The 20,918-nt window shown below is 45.1% G+C and overlaps 1 protein-coding gene across 3 annotated transcripts in view; it reads right to left on the bottom strand.

Moving 5' to 3' along the window:
* The window catches only part of ANKDD1B (ankyrin repeat and death domain containing 1B), a 90,585-nt gene extending 80,326 nt beyond the window's left edge, over window positions 1–10,259 (bottom strand). For 2 of the 3 annotated variants that reach the window (XM_029575183.1, XM_029575186.1), the window contains exons 1-2: window positions 10,093–10,259; window positions 9,614–9,771 (exon numbers count right to left, since the gene is read on the bottom strand). In XM_029575183.1, coding sequence (XP_029431043.1) covers window positions 9,614–9,634 — 21 coding nt within the window. In that variant the 5' untranslated portion in view covers window positions 9,635–9,771; window positions 10,093–10,259. Of the gene's footprint in view, window positions 1–5,491; window positions 5,595–9,613; window positions 9,772–10,092 lie in introns of all 3 variants that reach the window. The other variant, XM_029575194.1, reaches the window with a different exon arrangement.
* Between the last annotated feature and the right edge of the window lie 10,659 nt (window positions 10,260–20,918).

Below are 20,918 nucleotides of genomic sequence, written 5' to 3'. Positions count from 1 at the left end.
TGTCGGGGCACTCGCCCCATGCCGCCCAGACCCACCCCAGACCGCAGACACCGCCCCGGACCGCAGACACCGCCCCCGTACCCGCACATTTAGCAAGGGGGGGGGGGGGGGGCCCCCGGGACTTACGCACACGTCCTGGGGGCTTTTGCTCGCGCCGGCCGTCTATACAAAATAGGTGCGCCAGCGTGCGAGTGCCCTGTGCGCATATATCCGGCAGGATTTACGCATGCAGGGCTTTTAAAATCTACCCCTGTGAATTTAATGTCGTGCACATTGTCTAGTGTGCATATGTAAAATAAAAGTCACTCCCCTGGTGATAAAACTGTTGTTGTCCTGTATATTAATTTTGCCACACATCTCTTCTTTGTGATTTATCTACATGTGTGTGTTTTTCACTCCGCCCTCCTTCTGTGATTTATACATGCAAAACCTGATTTGTGCACATAAAATATGATTTATGTGCACAAACATGCTTTCAACGCAGAAAGCATTTTTTGTGTGCATAAAGCATGTTTTCTGCACATAAATCCCAATTACAGGTCCCAGTGTCAGAATTTCAGCTCCTGCTGACAGACTGACACAAGTGCTGGAAACCTTACTCCACCTCTGACCAGGAGTAAAATTTCCAGCGCTAAGAAAACCTGAGTTTAAGCAGCACACCTCCCTGCATTGGGAGTAATAGTTAATTTGCCCTGGATTTCCACGCGAGGGCACTACGCAGGACGCACAGTTTTACATGCACATTTTTTGTGCGCAAAACTCCTTGCCACGTCGGGAATAACATTTGTGCACAGAGTATGTGCGAACAACTGAAGATAAAGCTGCTCGCTCTGCTGAGCGCACCTTATTGCATCGGCTCCACTTTTAGGGAGTTATAGTGTTTCCCTCGGCAGGGCTAAAAGAGCAAACAGTGTGCATCTTTTTTCTTTAGAGAAGTTCACCATCTCAGAAATGTTCTCTGTGTACTGCAGGAATTGAGCGTTTGCTCTCTGTCCAAAGGTGATATTTTATGAGACACGGATAATAGTAGCAGGAGACAGTTTCAATATAGTCAGGTCACTGCTGTTGATAAAAATAGCTGTTTACTCCAGTACTTTTTAAGAGTCATTACCCCACTGCTGATCTCCTGAAGTCCATCATGGCAGACGCATCAAGTGGGAGACGTGGGAATGGGAGAAGAGGGGAAAAACCTGTTGCCAACAAGGCTGTTCCTCCAGACAGAGCGTGGGCCGCCAGCAGCAGCAGCATGGGTGATGAGAGGCATAGAATGAGGAACAGGAGCCCTCTGGCTAAGATCAAGAGATTTTTTTTTTAAAGAGGGGGAAACTAGCTACAGAGACAGGGTTGGCTGAGAAACTGCAACTGTTCCCATCTCTACTGTTGGTGTGTTCAGGAGAAAAAGGAAGCAGACTCAGTGGAGAGATACAGAAGCAGAGAGTGAGAGTGTGTGTGTGTGTGGGGGGGGGGGGGGTAGAATTAGAATGGCATCAGCCAAAAACGGTATTGTGATCCTTGTTCTAGTCTGACCACCGCCTGGAGCAAATCTTTGCAGAACTCACTGATTCAGAGGAATCATGCGAGTGATTCAAAAAATTAGAGGAAGGGGGATTTTGACAGTCTTGTAGCTGGAGGAGGGGACTTGGAGAAATTAGTTACTAATGTGAGGCAGCCAAAAGCAGACAGGATAGCCATAGAGGCAATAAGTGATACTGCCGAGGCCAGGAGCCTCTCCAGGAAAGGCAAGTAGCTGAGAGCATGAGAGATGCCTCTGTCTGGCCTTTTGCCTCTTTGTCTGCTCTCTACCTCAGCCCCAAACAGCAGTATTCAGAGATCAATAGAGGGGAACCCACAAGACATCACAAATATTGAGGCACTTTAGAGTTACGAAGGCGTTCACTATCAGAAGACCACCAGTAAAGGAAAGGCACTGGGTCATCTTTCAAACAGTGGCCTGCAGTATCCTCTGCACCATTAGTGCTGGTGTCAGGGGAGACCAGTACTAGTCTGGGGACCCCATTCTCCACTCAATGCAGCAGCAGCAGGAGCAGGAAAGTCACAGGAAAGGCGGAAGTCCATCTCATAAGCCGATCCCCCAGACCCTTCCCCCAGCTCTCACCAGCATGGAACAGATGGGATGGTGTTCCACACCACTGTCCTGGGGCAAGAGACAGGCAGCACTGGAGATGGCGACATGGTGCATTGGGAAAATGATTGTTCTAGATAATCAGCCCTTTCAAGTGGTTGAGAATGTGGGATACAAGGGACTGCTCCTTCTCTTAGCTCCCAATTACGACATGCCCTCCAGGACAATGGGTTAGTAAGAGGGTGATCCACACCCTGTATACTCAGGGCCATGCCTAGATGCAGGCGCACTGGCCAAGGTGGAGGAGAGTAGAATCCAATACAGCAGTGACATCTGGGCCACCCAGAAGCTATGCATGCCTACCTTTCAGACATGGCAGCTGGCCAAGGCAGGGTCAGGTAGCAGCTCCAGCAGGGGTACAACAGGTTACATGTGGGCTGTGCTTCACAACAGGGCGATGGATGAAAGCTATGCCTCAGACCATGTCTTAGAGGCAAATAGGGGATGACGGAAGGATGGTTAGGCTGGAAAGATAGGACCATTTCTGTTTTGTTTTGTTTTTTCATTATAAGCATTGACAGCAACATGATCCAGCCATTGGGGGGCTACAAGGGGATTGTATAGAAGCACGTGGTATTTAAAAATTTAAACAATCACAACGCTATGAAACTTTATCATATATGTTTAAGGACCATCATACCACCCACAGTGCTCACAAGTAAAACCTGCGTCTTATGCACTTTCACGGGGTCACATTTAATCAATTGGTCCAGATGGAAGGCATCAAAATTCAATTTTGTGTACTTTTTTTGAAATTTTTTTAAATATATATATTAAAAAGGCGACTTCCCTTGTTTCTGGGTTATCGGGGTTGCTTATCCCGTAGCTGTCGGGGTAACTTGTCCGACACGCGCGTTTCGCCACACAAGCTGCTTCAGAGACATCCGTATTCAAACTCTCCTGATCCAGCACATCCCCATATCTTTAGCGGGGATATAAGCAAACGAATTTCATACAAGGTGCCGAAGGTCCATCAATTTTTCGAACGCCGACACCATCTCCCTGCCTGGTTAATTCTAGAATTAAAAAAATTTCAAAAAAAGTACACAAAATTGAATTTTGATGCCTTCCATCTGGACCAATTGATTAAATGTGACCCCGTGAAAGTGCATAAGACGCAGGTTTTACTTGTGAGCACTGTGGGTGGTATGATGGTCCTTAAACATATATGATAAAGTTTCATAGTGTTGTGATTGTTTAAATTTTTAAATACCACGTGCTTCTATACAGTTCATTCCAATCGTGGGATTTCTTATTAAGAGAATGTGTGTGTTTGGGCTACAAGGGGATCCAATGCTTTGCATACTTGCTTAACCAAACAGTATGGGATGCCATAAGGTTGGGTGGCAAGGAAGGCAGTAGCTCTGTTCTGTGGAATCTGATAGAGAATTGCAGTAACCACAGCAGAGTATTTAACCAGAGCATGAAGGCTGGACAGCAGCTACAGCAGAAACAAAAAGCAGTGGAGACACTTCTTATTCACCTTGAAGATGTAGATAGCTGGTGGAATTCCATCTGCCTTATGATGCAGAGGTTTGTGGAGCATCAGACACCCCTTTATGAGTTGCCTGTGGATGCTGAGATCAGTATGGCATGCCTCCCTGTAGTATCAGTATTGTTTCCACACGATTTATGTGGTGCTTGTCCTGAAGCTTTTCACGGATGCCACAGAGGCCCTAAGTTCAACAGTCATTCTGGCTGAAGTTGTCCCCACAGTCAGTGTCTGGAGGTTTCAGGATTTCTGGCAGGAGCAGGGAATAGCATCAGAGAGGTTGGTGGTTGTGTACTTCTGCAACTGCAAAACAGGCTCAAACCCCTCAACCATCTGGATTCATATATGCTGACCATCCTTTGTGACCCATGGGTAAAAGGGAATATCACCCTCCTGTCTTACACTTTGACTTAATGGAAGGGGAAGCAGGAGGCTAGAATATAGGAATATAAGTGCAAGAAGAGGAGCAGTACAGATAGGAAAGAAAGAATAAAAAACTGTCAGAATCAAAAGCACACCCTCAACTACCACTTCCTCTCCGACTGTTTTCCTGCTACCCCCCCTACTATGACCACTGCAGGACGGGATTTCCTGACAATAGCCATTACTTCAGCAGTTGGCAGCAGAGACTTCTATCCTCCACCTCCAGCAAAGGAGACCTCTGCACAAATTTCGTAGAGGAAAAGTACTGGATCAGTGGCATGCAGTGTCATTTACAAAAGTCATGGGTGCTTTGATCAGACCTCCCCAATGTCACCCAGAATTTCCTGTCCTGCCCACCAATCAGCATGCCTAATGAATGTGTATTCTTAATGGCAGGAAACATCATGAATCCACATTATGCGCTGTTGGTACCAGAATTGGTGGAAACATTGGTCTTCATTAAGATAAACCTCCCTCTACTGGGTTTCCATAAATTTCCACACAAATGGCAGAAGAACTGAGCTCACAGCTACCGCGAACTGCTGCTCGCACTTTATGCCCTCTGCACCTTGCTGTGTTGTTGCTGCCAAGCCTGCTCCTCTTGCCCTGCCTCGCTCCTGGCTCAGTACCTTGCTGTGTTGATGTCGCTGTGCTGGTGCCTTGGGGTGTTGATGCCATTCTTCTTTCCCGATTTATACCTCATCTATGCTTTGGGGTGTTTGTGGCACAATTGTTGGTGTCCTTTGCATCACTCAAGGAGCCTTGAGGCATTTATGCCACTGTTTGTGCTGCTTTACTCCTATCTTGGGGTGTTTATGCCAACGGTGTTGTTGCCTTTGGCTTCTCTCGAGGTACCTTGGACTCGTCATGCTATCGTTTCTGCTGCTTTGCCCTTCTCATGATGCCGTCGCATACTGATGCCACTATTCCTCCTCTCTTACCCCACTTTGGTGCCCTGGTGTGCTGTTGCCTCTGCGGCTGATGCCTGAATGCAAGTCTGATAAAACTTGGATGGAAAACCCCAATGTCAGAGAACAAAATAGGATGCATTGCGTCCCACATTGACGTTAATGCCATAAACATAACAAAATAAAGTAACCTGGAACTCAAAGTGAATGAAAAATCGTGAAATGAAACTTTTTCCTGTGTACATCCTTATAATACATTATGAAAACTGAATGAGGCTTGGCTGAATGCTGATTTTCACATGGTTGCATGCTAAACACAGGAATCACAAGATTAAGAAGACCACACATTAATCACTGAGCTGCATCTGTTTTGGTATCAGCCTGTCAAGTAACAATGGGTAAAGCAATCTTTCACAATGTGTCCTGTAAAGAAACTGCTGCTTTCATCAGCCTTCAGCTTGAATACAATGGATGCATTTACCTTCCTTACACTGTGAACTGGTTTCAGCTGCATGTTACACTTACATTATTTTAGCATTTATGTTAACACGCTTCTCAAACAGCGTTTCCATGGTCGTCACATCATTCTTTTTAGCGGCGTTCTGAAAATCCGTCTCATTTTGTAACACTATAGCAGAGAAAGGGGACAGACCACAGCAAAGTTTCATGATTAAATGAACTCGAATGATGATTTTTACGGGTGTTGTAACCTGTATTCAAGAACACTATTTTTCCATTGCACCACTAACCATACTAATATATTTTCCAGCATCTTGCTTTGTCAATGGTCATTACATCAGCATGTCCTCAGTGGGGTCAGGTGGTAGGGCAATAACCACCCCTTTCACCCTCTCCTCATATTCAGCAGCATTCAAACTTAGCCTTAAAGCTGAGAAGGGACCATTGTGAACTAAAGCATACCTCAGAGGTTAGCGGGACACTACACTTGATCTTGGCCAAGAAATGATCCATTAACATTCAGAACATTTTATGACAAGCATAACTTCTGGTCCAACCAATATCTTCTGTTACTTTCATAGTTAAAGGACACATTTTTTAATTCATGGCAAGCAGTGAAGTCATTCTAACAGACAAGACACACCTATGTCTTTAACCTTATAAGGCTTTGTTGCCAGAACGGATAGACTCTGCTGTTTTGGGCATGGATGATCAGAGGCTGAACACGGTTACTACTACTATCCGCAAACATGCTGACAACAGCAGGCCAAGCTCAATTCCTGAAAATATCAGTCTGTCTTTTCTTGGAAAAGACAGTTGTTTCCTGTTTTGGTTCTCTTTCTCAGGTCTCCTTTTTTTGTCCTGTTTTTTTAAAGTTTCTTATATTTTCATACACTTCCAGAATAAACTGTGTGCAACTTTTATTAAGAGCCAAGTCCCTGCTTAAAAAAAAAAAAAGTGTATCTGCATGGGATTTGAGGAACAGCTCAGCAGTGTTCACTCATTTGAATTCATCATGATGGGAGTGAGTAAATATAAGGGGATCCTAAACACTAATATCAGCTGAGGAACAACAACAACAAAAAAAAGTAGAATGCCAACTTAACAGAGGCGTAATAAGGGAGGATGGTCTGCCTCAGGTGGTAACAGGGGGAGGGTTGCCATTGCTGCCAGCAGGAAGGTTCTGTGGTGGCGCGGAACAGTGACGTGGCAGGGGAAACCCTGCCAGCAAAAGCAAGGACTTGCAATGGCAGAGGCCAGTGGCACTGCTGGCATTTCCTGGAGCCGGCATGGGGGCAAAGAACAGGCCCAGCATTGCCGCCGGCATTTCCTGGAGCTGGTGGCAGAAGAAGAGGCCCTGCGGTGTTGCCGGCATCGGAAGAAGGAAGAGACTGGCCCTGTGAGAGTAAGTGCCAGAGTGTGTATGAGGGTATGTGGGTGTGGGTGTGTGTGTGTAAGGGAGGATGCCTGTGTGAGAGGGTGCTTGTGGGTACATATGTGTGAGAGGATGCCTGTGTGTGGGTAGGAGAGAGTGCTTGTGTGCGGGGGTGGGGATGGGGGTGAGAGAGAGGAAGCATGTGTGTGTGTGTGTGTGCGTGAGATAGGAATTGTAATTGAGAGATACGGAGGAAGCGTGTTTGTGTGAGAGAGAGACGGAGGAAACGTGTCTGACTCTTTCATACACACACACTCAAGCTCCCTCTGTCTCTCACCAAGCATGTATGTGTGTGAGAGACAGAGGGAGCATATTGTGTGTGTGTGTGTGTGTGTGTGTGTGTACTCCCAGTTCATGACAATCTCAGGGTGACAGGTATGGAGAGTGGGGGATTTTTTAAATCCTTATTAATTTTAATTACTAGGTGTTATTTGATGTCTGCTGTTTTGAAATATTTTATCGATGTTTAGGAAATTAAAAAAAATTTGAACAGGAGCTTCTAATTCTTGAATATTATTCTATTCATCAGCTGTTTTGAAATGTATATTTTTTAGTATGGTTTTACTATTCTGATTGATTTATATTTCTTCATTGTATTGTTTTGAGGAATAATGATTTTCTGCTTTTCCATTGTTGCACTGCATACAGAATCTGGCTTGTGGTTTCCAGTTCAGTTTTTGTCTGCATGTGTGCATGTGAGAGACAGATAGAGAAGGAGGAAGCATGTGGGTGTATGTGTGTTTGCGTGTGACACAGAGGAAGCATGTGTGTGTGTCAGAGAGAAATGGAGGAAGCATGTCTGTGTGTGAGAGACAGAGGAAGTATCTGTGTGTGAGAGGTACAGAGAAAGTGTGTGTATGTGTGTGTCTCAAATACACACACACACATGCTCCCTCTGTCTCTCACCAAGCATGTATGTGTGTGTATGATAGAGAGGGCGCATATTGTGTGTGTGTGTGTGTGTGTGTATGCGTGCCCCTAGTCTACAACAATCTTAGGAAGACAGATATGGAGAGTGGGAGATTTTTAAAATCCTTATTAGTTTAAATTATTGAGTGTTATTTGATGTGTCTGCTGTTTTGAAATATTTTATCAGTTTAGGAAATTTTAAAATTATATATTGGGGGGTGCCAAAGAAGTATCTGCCCCAAATACTCTAGGCAATGCTTCTGCAACTTAATATTCCAGCAGCAGTGCTGTGCTGACACATGGTAGATCCAAGTTCATGTCCTAGATCCCAGCTCATGGGGCTATCAAGGTTGGAAACCGTGAGGAGGTAGTGTTTCCTGCCCTAGGGGAAGGGAAACTTGGCTGTAATTCAACAGCCACACCTACAGATGTACCATACTGGATTCTGAAGGGAGTTGTCATGTGTGACCCCCCCCCCCCCCCCCCTCCCCTAATGAGGAATGTTGCCACAGTGATTGGGAAGAGGGAATAAAACAGGGGATTGTACTGGGGGTGGGTGGGAAGAATCCTGGGTAGCTATGAATAAAGGATCATTGTATCAGAGTTCTAGAGGGGAGTAAGAGAAAGCTGCTATGCATATAATATAAAATATTAAAAAACAAAAACAAAAAACGATGATCTTAATGGTTTAACTGCATACTTTAATTTTTAATGGGCCACCCAGTGGCTAAGTGATGTGCACTGCTACGTTGGAGACCTTTGCTTGCTTTCTGGGCCCAGCTTCTGTTTGGTGGGTCAGCTAGGATTGCAATGCTCACAGCCCCTTGGGGGAGAGAGCGGGAGTGGAAGGAGGAGGGAGCTATCGCTGAACAGTGCCACCTAGTGGCTGCAGTTAAGGTGTACGTATATCAGATTCTGGGGGGAGCCCCTAGCCAAGAACTGTCACTGGGCTGGGGGCAGGAGCTTACAGAATGGGGGGAAAATCCCAGATAGTTGTGAACTAAAGCTTACGATGCCTTAGTCCACTTGAGGCCAGATCCAAAAAAGCTGTAAGACTGGGCAAAACAAATCTAAAACTGCTTTAATACAGTATTTATTTATAATGACGTATCACCCAACTTTCTTAATTATTCACCCAGGGTGGGGTACAACAGCCTAATTCAATAAGGTGCCACAAACAGGATAAATAAGTAAATAGAGGTATGATATCATAGATGGGTAAACAAGATCACAAAACATGCAATAAATAGGCAAATGGTAAACTGGGTGTGCCATTTAAGACACAAAAGCAGGAGTCCAGCACCTAAATAGCATCAGGTGGCCCTGGGTCTTAAATACCACCTTAATAAAGTGTTTCAAATCTTACACACAAACTACACTTTTCCCTTGATGCCAATCAAATCTCTCTCTCGTTAAGAGGCTGGAGTCTTTGCAGGTGAGGATGACCTTTTTGTTGTACCAGCCTAAGAATGATCCAAAGATCATATGAGGGTGTCTGTCCAGGTAGGCATTGCTAGCTCATGAAAGGACATACACTATGTATGCTTGGTCACTTCTATAGATCATCTTTGGTTACTGTTTACAATGGGACCAATCTTAGAATTGTCACAGCTCGCAAAGAATCCACTGCTCTCCAGGGCCAATGCAGCTACTTCGAAGAGAAAAATGGTGTCTGATCTATTCCGCTGGCAAAATTTGACATCATTAAAGGGACCAAGGAGTCCAGAAAAGAAACAAAGAACACTTTCTAGCCGGTCCACTTACAGATGGTAAGTGCATTCCCCTCCCGCCCCTCCCTTCCTTCTGTCGGAAGTCACCCTCCCCTCCCAGGCAGGCAGACTTACAGATCTCATGGTTGCTTTCATTTTCCTTTCCTCTGGGGCTCGGTAGCAGCCCCTTGAGGTTGCTCACTCCCTTGAGGTGGCTGAGCCCCTTCATCGCAGCTCTGCCTCGTGCAGGAACTCTTCTTGCCTTCTCCGATCCTTTATCTTCCCACCTAGATCTGCAGGAAACCAGCACAGAGTGAACGAGGTCTCCCGGCTAGGCAAGACTTGGCATTCTCCGCCTATGCAGAGCTCTAGGCGCGCGCTCACGCAGCCCCATGCGGAGTATGAAAGTCCCGCTCTTACGCGTGCAAAGCGCTGCTGAAATATACAGTCCATCGCTGAATGTGAAGAGGCATGGCCAGGGCTCACGCACATACGGCGCATTACATCTTAAAACATCCAGTGCAACACCAAAGTCACTGGCACGATCTGTCAAGGCAATTCCATGCCAGGACGGCTCAAATCAAAGTGAAAAAGTCCTGAAAGAACATGTTTACCTCTTTAAGGCTTGCAGTCATAGCCCATTAAGGAAGCCGTGTGAAGCTCCCCTTCACGAGAGTACAGTCCTCACTTTTCAGCCTCAGACCTTCAGGGACACACCTGCGACCCAAATAATATCTTGCTCCAAGGCAAAGAGAAAAGTCTCTGACGACCTGCCAGCTATTAACACACAGCAGGTTCCAGTACTCCACCCTTTCATGTCTTGCTCTTTTATAGGCATTTGGTTTCAACTTACACCTGGACTGTCTTAAAGAAACAGCGCCTCAAAACAGCACCAGTCATCAGGTGCAGCTACGCCTGAAAAGCAGAATATTTATAAAATCAGGTGCATCGGCCAGTCGAGCTCATATCAAATGCACATCTCGAAATATCCCATTCAGATAGAAGCACATAGCTCTGCAGACACAGCCTAGCATTTCACTAGGGACCTTCGTTTTCAGTTTTTATTTTATTTTGCCCAGGAATTTCAATGTTAAAACAAATGTGTGCTATGTCAAAGTCATTTTTCCACTGACTTTTTTTTGTTATAATATTGAAAATTCAGGCAAAATAAAATAAAAACTGAAAACATAGGTCCTTAAATATCATACTGTACATAGGTACAGCACTGCACAGACAGAGTCCTGCCTAGGCTGCACAACGCAGGAATTTATGAAGGCAGGACCACCTTTGACAGCCCCAGGGTGGGGGTCATGCTGCAGGCTGTTGACCTGACTCTCACCTGGGGTAAGCTGGCTGTTGTGGTTTTTCTCTCACAAAGGCAAAAACGGGTTAGCTAAAGCCAGAGAAGTACTTTGCTCTACACTTTCAGGCCACTCCTGCAACAGTAGCTGGTGGTACACTGGAGGGAGGAATATAACATGAATTTCCAGCAAATTGGGATCATCTGCTTGCTAAACTCTGATGTAATTTGTTTACTGGTGTTTAATGTTCAGTAGTGAGGGAGCTGGCAGTATTATATAGTACTTAGAGCACAGAACTGTGATGCTGCAGGCAGTGGCTCTTTTTCCCTATAATAATAATTTTTATAGTGCTACCAGATGTGTGCAGCACTATACAATGGTAATAGGTATTCAGAATAAGTCCCTTTCCTAAAGAATATACAGTCAATGTGGACACCTGAGGCACAGGGAGAACTTGACTTGACTTCAACCTTGGCTTCCAGCCCATTGCTCTACCCATTAGGTTGCTCCTCCACCACAGTGTCAGGCTGATGCAATATAGTGCAATATAGTGTGCTTGGACGTGCGCATGGCTTTACATGCACTTGGATGCACGTTTTAGACGTGCGATCAAAACCCCTCAGGCAATAAGGTGATTAGCACATCCAAAACACGTGTCCAAACCAGCACATAGCTAATAGCACTCATCACATGTAAATTCATGTTGATGAGGCTATTAGCTGTTACCCCCTGCCCCTCCCCCGATGCAAAAAAAAAAAAAAGGTTTGTGCAATGCGCACATTTGTGCTCTCAAAAATTAACTCCTGTCCCCGAGCAGGCATTAATTCTTGAGGAACCCCCAAAAATTAACGGATAAGAAGAAATATAATAATGCTTTTTTTTTGTAGTTCCTTCTACTTAATATTGTGGCGATATTAACTCAGAGGAACTGAAAAAAGGAGAATGGAAAAAAAAAGTCACCAGTGGTCAGGTTAGGAAAACGGAGGCTCATAAAATTGAGTTTCTTTTTCCCCCAACTTGCACTGAAAGCCACCTCTCTTGGGCGCCTGATGCTGAGGAGACGCTAGGAACGCACAATTTCCCCTAGTGCTCCCTTTTTACCATGGCAGCCCATTTAAATATTAAATCGGAGAGGTGGATTGGCGCGTTAAGAGAGCGGTTGCTCATGATTGAGTGCCCGTTTTACACGTGCCGATACTGCATCGGCCTGAATGTGACTCTGGGTGAGCAACGTCACCTCCCACTGCTCAGACTCAGATTGTAATGTGAACTGCCTTGTACAGTGACATGTACGCTGATTACATTCTATAAATAATTACTCAGAGCAATAATGGTTCCCAGCCAGATTAAATAATTTGCTTCATATTAATACATATCTTCTTTTTGTTATGATTGCAAGCCACTGCAAACATTGCAAAATAGAAACACTTTGCTTTCACACAGCATAAGGTTGGTGCAAGCTATGATTGGGACAAAGCTTTGCATCGGCAGCTGGTAACTCAAAAATTTGGTTTTCTTCTTACTTTCATTATATATATATTTTTTTTTTCACTTTTCCTGGCTGTATTGTTCAGTATTTATATTTTAATAAAAATATCTGTAGTTTTTCCATAATTTATTCTAATTTTAAACAATCTAACTAAAGATGCCAGCTCTCTGTCTTGCACCACAGCAATGTGCACCGCAGTGAGAGGAATCCAGGCCCAGATCTACCAGGCTGGGTGGGACATGGTGCCAGACTCAGTGTCATGGGTGGGCATTAGGAAGGGGGGGGGGATCTTTCCCTTCTCTCCAGGCAATCCTTCTCCTTACCCCCTTTCCCATGATCCACTCTTCTTCAATTGTATTTTTATTTTTTTCTTCCCACAGGCAGAACAGCGCTTCATGCTGCATCTTCTCTGCCGGCCAACCTCACTCTGACAGTTTGAATGCATGGGACCCGGTAGTCTCGTGGAACCTGCTGGCACCGCACATTCGAAGTGCAGAGTGAAGTGGTAGAGGATGGAGCGGGGGAGGGGAGAAAAGAAACACATCTACAGCTTGACATGCCAATAAAGTTTCTTGAATCTGAGCAGATTATACATGGGAAGGAAAAACGGGGAGGAAGCAGAGATATCTATGTTTTCTTTTTATGTTTTCTTTACAAACAAACATGTGGCTCAGGTCCCCAAATTCTGGTCCATAAGCTACTCGTAATTGTATACTTCACTTTTTCCCAAATTCATACTTAACCTCTAGTATTATTATTCATGGGTAGATAGTTGTGTAGAACAAGATGGTACTTATCTTCTTATTCCTTGAAGTATTGTGTTGAGGGGTTTAACCTCTAGAGCAGGGATGGCCACCTCTGGTCCTCGAGAGCTACAAACAGGCCAGGTTTTCAGGATATCCACAATGAATATGCATGAGATAGATTTGCATGCATGGTCACCAGAGGACCGGAGTTGGCCACCCCTGCACTAGAGGGAGTATGGCCCATGTGCACATAAGTGTGAGTTTGCATGTGGATGAGATTCTAGGAATATTCGTATTCTAGACCAAAGGGACTGGACCCATTCAGGGTTCTGGGGATATCCTTTATTGGTTCTGCTAGTCCAGTAAGGCTTCTCTTTAAAATGGATGCCAATGGGTCAGAGGCCTACATCTAGGTACAAAGGTCCAGTAGCTTATTCCAGTGCACAATGAGGAAGAATGGACATCCTTGGTTATCAGAACAATTTCCCCTAGGAGACAGCTTGGACTGATGGACTCAGGGCTAGAAGTGAGTATGCCTGGCTTTGTCATATGGTCAGACTGGAGGTGTTTTTCCTTTTCTATTTTCTTGTAACTGCTGAAGATCGAAAGGCTGTGCTGCTATAAGGAATTGAGATTGTTTTACCCAAGGCTGTCTGTTTGATTATTTAGTAGGATCTATACTGTACTGTGTGCGACTACTTTTGTGAATCCCAGGGTGTGGGTTTGACCAAGAAGAGGAATTCTGAAGAAGGTCTGAGAAAGAGCGTTCAGATTCTATGGTGAGGGAAACATTTTCCTTTTCCTATCCTGCAGAATATTACACATCATTGCTCTCTGAGCCAGGGCCAATCCAATATTTTATTTGAAATTGTTTTCTGAACCCACAGAGCTGATGCCAGGTTGACAAAAAGCCAGCATAAGGATTTTTATTTTTTCAAATTTTATGTGCCTTTAGCAGGGGTTACAGACAGATGAAACTGAAATATCATGTCCATGGCTTCTTATCTGTAGCACGAAAAACCAGAACCCCAACTAAGAGACAGCTACAGTTTTTATACAAATGCTTCATTTATTCAAATCTTCTTCTAAATGTACCTAGTAGGAAACATCAACTATAAAGCAAAACAAAAGTAGAGACTGAGACCAGGGCCATCAGAAGGATTGGGTGAAATGATTGGTTATACACAGCACCAGGCCAAGAGCCTCTAGAACACTCAACCCTACTCCTGACCTCTCTCTCTAGGACGTCAGCAGCTTACTTCTGCTGTGCCAGAACTTCCCCACTGTAATGACAGTAGTGGAAGTAAGCTCCAGTTTGGTCTTTCCTGTGGGCATATCATTGGAGGGGGAACCCTCCTGGCAGACCCTGACATTGGTGGGAGGGGAAACCTCCTTGATTGCACCATATGAAAGGGATCCTCTTCCCTCTCAACCATATGCAGTGCCATTTAGTCCTGTGATGATTCTGCCTGAGACTGTAATGGATAGTATTTTACAGATCATCACAATGGTAACAGTCTTGGGTCAGATAGCGCCATTTTGATTTGTCACACCGGCAGGGCAGGAGTGACTGGGGATTGCTCCTGCCCATCTTTGGCACTATTAATTCAAGTAAGCTTGGGGGCAGGGGAGAATTTGGGAGAGGGTACAGGAAGGTCTGGGGAGGTTAAGAGAAAGCTCAGGGGGCTTTTTATGAATCAAATAGCACAAGATTTAATTTAACATGGCAACTGGGATGGGGACAAATTGTGGCGTTAATTCATGTTATTTTAGTGCACACTAAAACCAAAACAAAATACAAGAAAATGACATGGAAAAACAAAATGAAACCAAAACAAAATAGATTTTTTTGCCATGCACACATTAGTTGGTAACTTCTCTCTCTTTTTTTGAGTGGCATAACACATTTTGTGATTCTTGTTGGGAGGAAGTTTTATTCAACCTTCCTATCCTAGAGAGAGACGTGAAGAGTTGAGGTATTTTACTATTATCTGGGTATCCCTCATGTTGAGGGATTGCGTTGCCAATCCAGCAATTGGTTGAAGAAGTGGATCCCCAACTGCTATCATATTCAGGAGGAGCGAGGAGGAAAAGTCAGCAGACTGATGCTCTCGCAAGCAGCTGCAGAGGTGCCCATAAGGTACATGAGAGAGGAAGGAGAGAATTAAAGAATTGAAGATCAAGTAGTGGATCCAGGAATTTCAGGGGAATCATTTATGGGCTAGGAGGATCCTTTACCATTAGCTGCCTATGGCAGTTTCACATTCTATCCAAGGAGTAAGAAGGGAGGCTGAGGGAGAGATTAAGGGACCACAGATTCACAGATCCACTACTTTTAGTTGCTTCATGGTTTTTCAGAGACATATTTATCACATTGAACAGCTTCTACAAAATTTTATGTTGGAACATCATCATGGCATCCAGCTTTTTTATTGGCACTTAGGACAAAAGATACAAAACCCCTACGACTTTAGATGTTATCCTTTCCCACAATGCAGGACCTGCATTTGGGGTGACAGAGAGAAAGAAAGATTTATCTCTAGTACTGAGTGTAAGCCCTTTCCCTTTGAGAACAGGCCTGAGGAAAATCAAGGAGGTGAAAACAGATGAAGATGATATTTTTCTCTCCTGAACGACAACTGAGGAGATGAGAAACCTGGTTCGGTGAACACCTGATATGAATGCAGCAAAGACAAAAAAACACAGGCTGGTTCAATAGAATGAAAACAATGGAAGTGCCGAAAAAAAAAAAAAATTTTAAAACCTGAAGAAAAGGCAAAAAAAGAAGCTCAATGAGGGATACTGAAGAAAAATCTTCATCCAATGATCTCAGCAGAGAAGAAACTAAGGGGAGCGGTGGGGCCATGGCAGCAGGAGAACCATCACACAGAAACAGGGAAAGGACTTGGGTTTCCCCCCCCCCCCCCCCAAAGCTCTGGAAGAATCCATCCATTCAGAACCTGAGCAGGCACGAGACCCACTTGTGAGCACAGTCTTCTGAAAAAAAAAAATATATGCAGATATCTCTTGAAAAGAAATTTTAACGATATCGCATAGGGATGTGCAGAGCAAAATTTTATGTTCATATTTTTTATGTCCGAAAGGGGGTCCCACTTGCGGCCAATATGGACATAAAAAAAATCCAATGAGTTGGGTATATGTACATATGTGCAAAAAAAAAAATTTAAACCCCCTCACCCTCCTTAATCCCCCCCCCCAGACTTACCACAACTCCCTGGTGATCGAGCGAGGAGTGAGGACGTCATTTCTGCAATCCTTGGCGAGAAGCATGTGACGTCGGTGGCACGTCGAGTGACGCGGCGTCACGTGATTCCCGGCTCGTTCGCGCCGGACGGCTCGTTCGGCCCAAAAAGAACTTTTGGCCAGCTTGGGGGGCCTCCTGACCCCCCCAAGCTGGCCAAAAGTTCTTTTTGGGCCGAACGAGCCGTCCGGCGTGAACGAGCCGGGAATCACGTGACGCCGACGTCACGTGATTCTCGGCAAGTTCGCGCCGGACGGCTCGTTCGGCCCAAAAATAACTTTTGGCCAGCTTGGGGGGGCCTCCTGACCCCCTCAAGCTGGCCAAAAGTTCTTTTTGGGCCGAACGAGCCGTCCGGCACGAACTTGCCGGGAATCACGTGACGTCGCGTCTGAGTGACGCGGCGCCACGTGATTCCCGGCTCGTTCGCGCCGGACGGCTCGTTCGGCCCAAAAGAACTTTTGGCCAGCTTGGGGGGGTCAGGAGGCCCCCCCAAGCTGGCCAAAAGTTCTTTTTGGGCCGAACGAGCCGTCCGGCGCGAACGAGCCGGGAATCACGTGACGCCGGCGTCACTCGACGTGCCGCCGATGTCACATGCTTCTCGCCAAGGATTGCAGAAATGGCGTCCTCACTCCTCGCTCCATCACCAGGGAGTTGTGGTAAGTCGGGGGGGGGATTAAGGAGGGTGAGGGGGTTTATATTTTTATTTTGGCTCAACAATCGCGATTTCCCACATATCGAACATATCTATGTTCGATATGTGGGAAATCCGATCGTTTATGTCGAATCAATTTTTTAAGTAAAAAAAAAATATGAGTTGCGTTTTACTAATGCGGTCAATCCAAATGCACACCCCTAATATCGCACTCCTTCTGGAAACAGACAAGAAGTTAAAGACAAAAATAAACTTACACTGACCGAGAATTACATATTCCAGAGAAGAGCAAAACAGCATTTCTGTGGGGGAACATTTTTTGGGACCAGCCCACTTCAACAATAGTCAGATAAATGCAGAACAATCCAGGTCACAAGGGGAGAGCAAATAAGGATGAAAACATAATGCACCTTAGCCCATTGTTGAACTTAGAAGAAAGAGAAGGAAGAGTTTACCTCACTTTTAATTAAAATGGAGAGAACACTCAGGATTCAAATTCAAGCTTTAAATACCAGAAAAATAAGAAGCTCAGGATGCAGCCACCAAAGTTCAGGAAAAGGACACATTAACACTGATAAACCTGGAAGGGCCATGAGCAGGAAGCTCACACATTTCTTTTCCAAAGGAAACCATCTGCCAGTGATTCTGCTGCTTTACAGCAATTCAACCACAAACTCAAATCCCTCCAATGTAAAGAATATCTCCAATACTGAGACACTTTACAATTATTTGCTAGGTATTATATTTCTTGGACAAAACTAATATGTGTGTAAAGTGTCTCCTATATCAACAGTCCTCAAAACCTTTACAGAAGCGCAGCTGTATTATATTTGATGGGTAACAATGCCTAGGGGCCTTCATTTTCATTTTTTATTGTTCTTAATTTTTCCCAGGAATTTATCAGAGTTTCCAAGAACAAAAACAGGTGAAAATCAGTTGAATAAAAGGACATTATTTTTCCAGGTAAATATTGGAATTTATTTTGGAAAACAAAAGCCAGGACAATAAAATTTTAAGCAGATTCTCCCACCTGCCCACTCAGCAGCATCCCCATCTATTCCTGCCCCCTGCCTACCATATCCCTCTCATCACCCCGCCGCTGAGAATCCTCCCCTTCCTACCTCCCACCCCTCCCCACATTGCAACAGATTCATCTTTAGTGGTGGAGACTCAATACTGAGGCTCCCATGCTCTGCAGCACTGCAATTCTGCTTTTGTGCAGGCCAGGGAACCTTTTCTAGTGGACAGGGCTGCTTAAAACACATGACAGCAGGTACTTTGGCTGGGGGACGGACGGACTGGAATCACAGCAGGTGCTTTGGCCTACACTGGCTTCTAGCAGTGGCTGGAGGCCTTGAAACGCTGCATCTGTGGCAGCTTTTTAATCAGCTTAAAATTAGGATGAATATCTGTTTAAACAGATTGTCACCTTTGGAAAAATCCAGGAATTTATAGGTGAAAATCAGCTTAAACTGAAAATGAAGGACCCCATCAATGCCCAAGGCAACTGCAAAGCTTTATTTCTGGGGTAATTGAAAATTGCCCTCAAAGTGACTTTTTAAGTGATTTACTCAGGTAACTTGGCCTGTTAGAAAATTGCCCTCTTCTGACTAAAAATACACATGGGCTGACATGGTGGATGCACTTTTATCCAGGTTAAAATAAGGTGTTCTTGTGTGTTTAGTGCAGGGGAGGAAACCACATACCTATGCTTGCAATTTCAAATGTATGTGTGCGGTTTTACCCCCAATTAGCACTAACATCACTAAAGGGATTCAAAGGATAGAAAGGGCCCTTCCTCCACCAAAAAAAATGGTTTTCCCCTCCTTTGCCACCCGTTTTGGAGCACCCCTCCCCCCATCTGGTAGTGGGTAGCCAACAGGAGAGCAGCAAGAGCAGTCCTGCGTCTACCAACAGCCCTGCTCCATCTCTGTCGGCACTGTCAGCGTGTTCAAAACTCATTGGCCAGCACTTCCTAGAAGCCAATCTCATGCATCATGAGATCAGCAGGCAGAAAGTGCTGGCCTGCAAGTTTTGAACCTGATCTGCTTGTGATGCTAGCACAGCTGGGGGGGCAACACAGCAAGGAAGTCAGGTTTATGGCTGTCCTGCGGCATTAGTGGGTGAGGCCTTGGCTAGGCTACCTCAGCGGAGTATTTTTTCCTGCTTGTGGCTGTCCTAAATCATCATCAGCAATAGTGGCGGGGGGGGGGGGGGGGGGTAAGGCCTCCAGGAAATGTTGCTTCAGTGGGGTGGCGCCTCCCACTCAGGGTGACTCTAGTGTGGTGGTGGTGGGGGGGGGGGGCAGGGGGTGAGGGAGGGGTGGGGGGTGCAGATGCAGAATAAGGAAGAGGAAAACATTAATGGAAAGATACTGGAGAATGGGGGCAGATAGAAAGTCTATGCAGGTCACTTATCGCAGGGTGACAGAACTCAGAAATTCCCAGGTATGCTCAGCACTTCCAAGCCAACCTTCCTACTGCACCTGTCCCTGCCTCACCCACACGGCTCATACATCATACATTCCATACAGCCCCAGATCTCTGTCTACCCTAAGAGACAAAGCCCACATTAATCCCCTTACCTAGCCACGGTCCGTCACACAGCTACAAGTCACTCAATCCCTCTATGATCCCTTCTAAGTTAAATGTTTCTATGCACGGTGGTTGCATCCCTCTTGCACCCGCAGACCAAGTTATCTCTTTTATTATATTTTTATATCATAATGTATTGCTTTTGTTCCACATGTTTTTGTTTCCGCATGCTCATTGTACCACTTGTTTCACTGTATCCGCCCCTCGGCGACAGTTCAGTTTCATGTAAACCAGTACGATATGTATCCTTACAGGAACATCGGTATATAAAAGTTAAAGATAAATAAATAAATAAATAGATACATCAGTTGTTTGAACCGCGTGATGCTTCACAGATACAGACTACTGAGCAGGTCAACCTGCTGCCTGCGGTAGTTTAAGCCATGTGGAGGAGGAATGGGCGAGCACCAGGCTGCTGGTGATGTCCTCCCACCACTATGGAGAAGGACGTGAAAGGTCTGATATTCAGGGGGAGGGGGTGGAGATTCAGACTGGAGTTTGGATGGGAGAACAGGCACTTGGGGATGAGGGGAAAGCAGGGCCTCAGAGAACAGTGACTTGGGGAGAGAATCAAAGAATGGGGACTCAGATTGGATAGGGTATAGGAGGGGGAGAATGGGAACTCAAATTGGGTGGAGACTTAGGGAACAGAGAGTGGGAGCGGAGAGATTAAGTGGAGATTCGGCAGTTGAGTGGGGTAGATGGGCTGGGAAGGGTGTGAGGGTACAGAAGGGTGGAAAGGGGTTAAGAGATGGTGAGAAGGATTTGGAGGGGGTGGGGAGGGTTTGAGAGGCAATAGAAAAAGGATGGGAAGGCGCTCTGAAGGATATGAGAGGCATAGGAAAGGGAATGGTCTGTGAATGGGGTGAGGTGAACAGGAACGCAACATGTAGGAAAAGGCAGATAGTAATAATAGTAGATTCAATGATTAGAAGTATATATATATTGTTGGGTTTTCCATGTTTAGGAGGAAAGCATGACAACTTGTCTACCAGATGTAAAGGTAGCATAATTCAGGAGACATATATAGTCTTCTAGAAAGTACTGGGAAGAGGTCGATGATCATGATCCGTGTGGGTACAAGGCACAAAGAAAGATATAGTACAGAGGTCCTGGAAGCAAAATTTAGATTTAAAATTTCACTTTAAGTCCAGGATCTTTATATTAGCAGTCTCCAAAATGGCTTATGTTCCAAGTGCAGTAAGACAAACAGAGCTACAGGGTCTCAGGGTATGAATGATATGGTGGCATAGGGAGGAAGGATTTAATTTTTTTTTAAGAAATGAAAAATCTATTGGAGTAGATAGCTTTTGAACAGAAAAGATAATCTCCATCTAAACCACAATGGAGCAAAACTGATGGCACATAAGTCCTGGGAAAGCTGACAGGCATGGAA

The sequence above is a fragment of the Rhinatrema bivittatum genome, chromosome 1 (assembly GCF_901001135.1).
Source record: "Rhinatrema bivittatum chromosome 1, aRhiBiv1.1, whole genome shotgun sequence".
Taxonomy (NCBI): domain Eukaryota; kingdom Metazoa; phylum Chordata; class Amphibia; order Gymnophiona; family Rhinatrematidae; genus Rhinatrema; species Rhinatrema bivittatum.
This window is presented reverse-complemented; position numbering and strand designations above follow the sequence as displayed.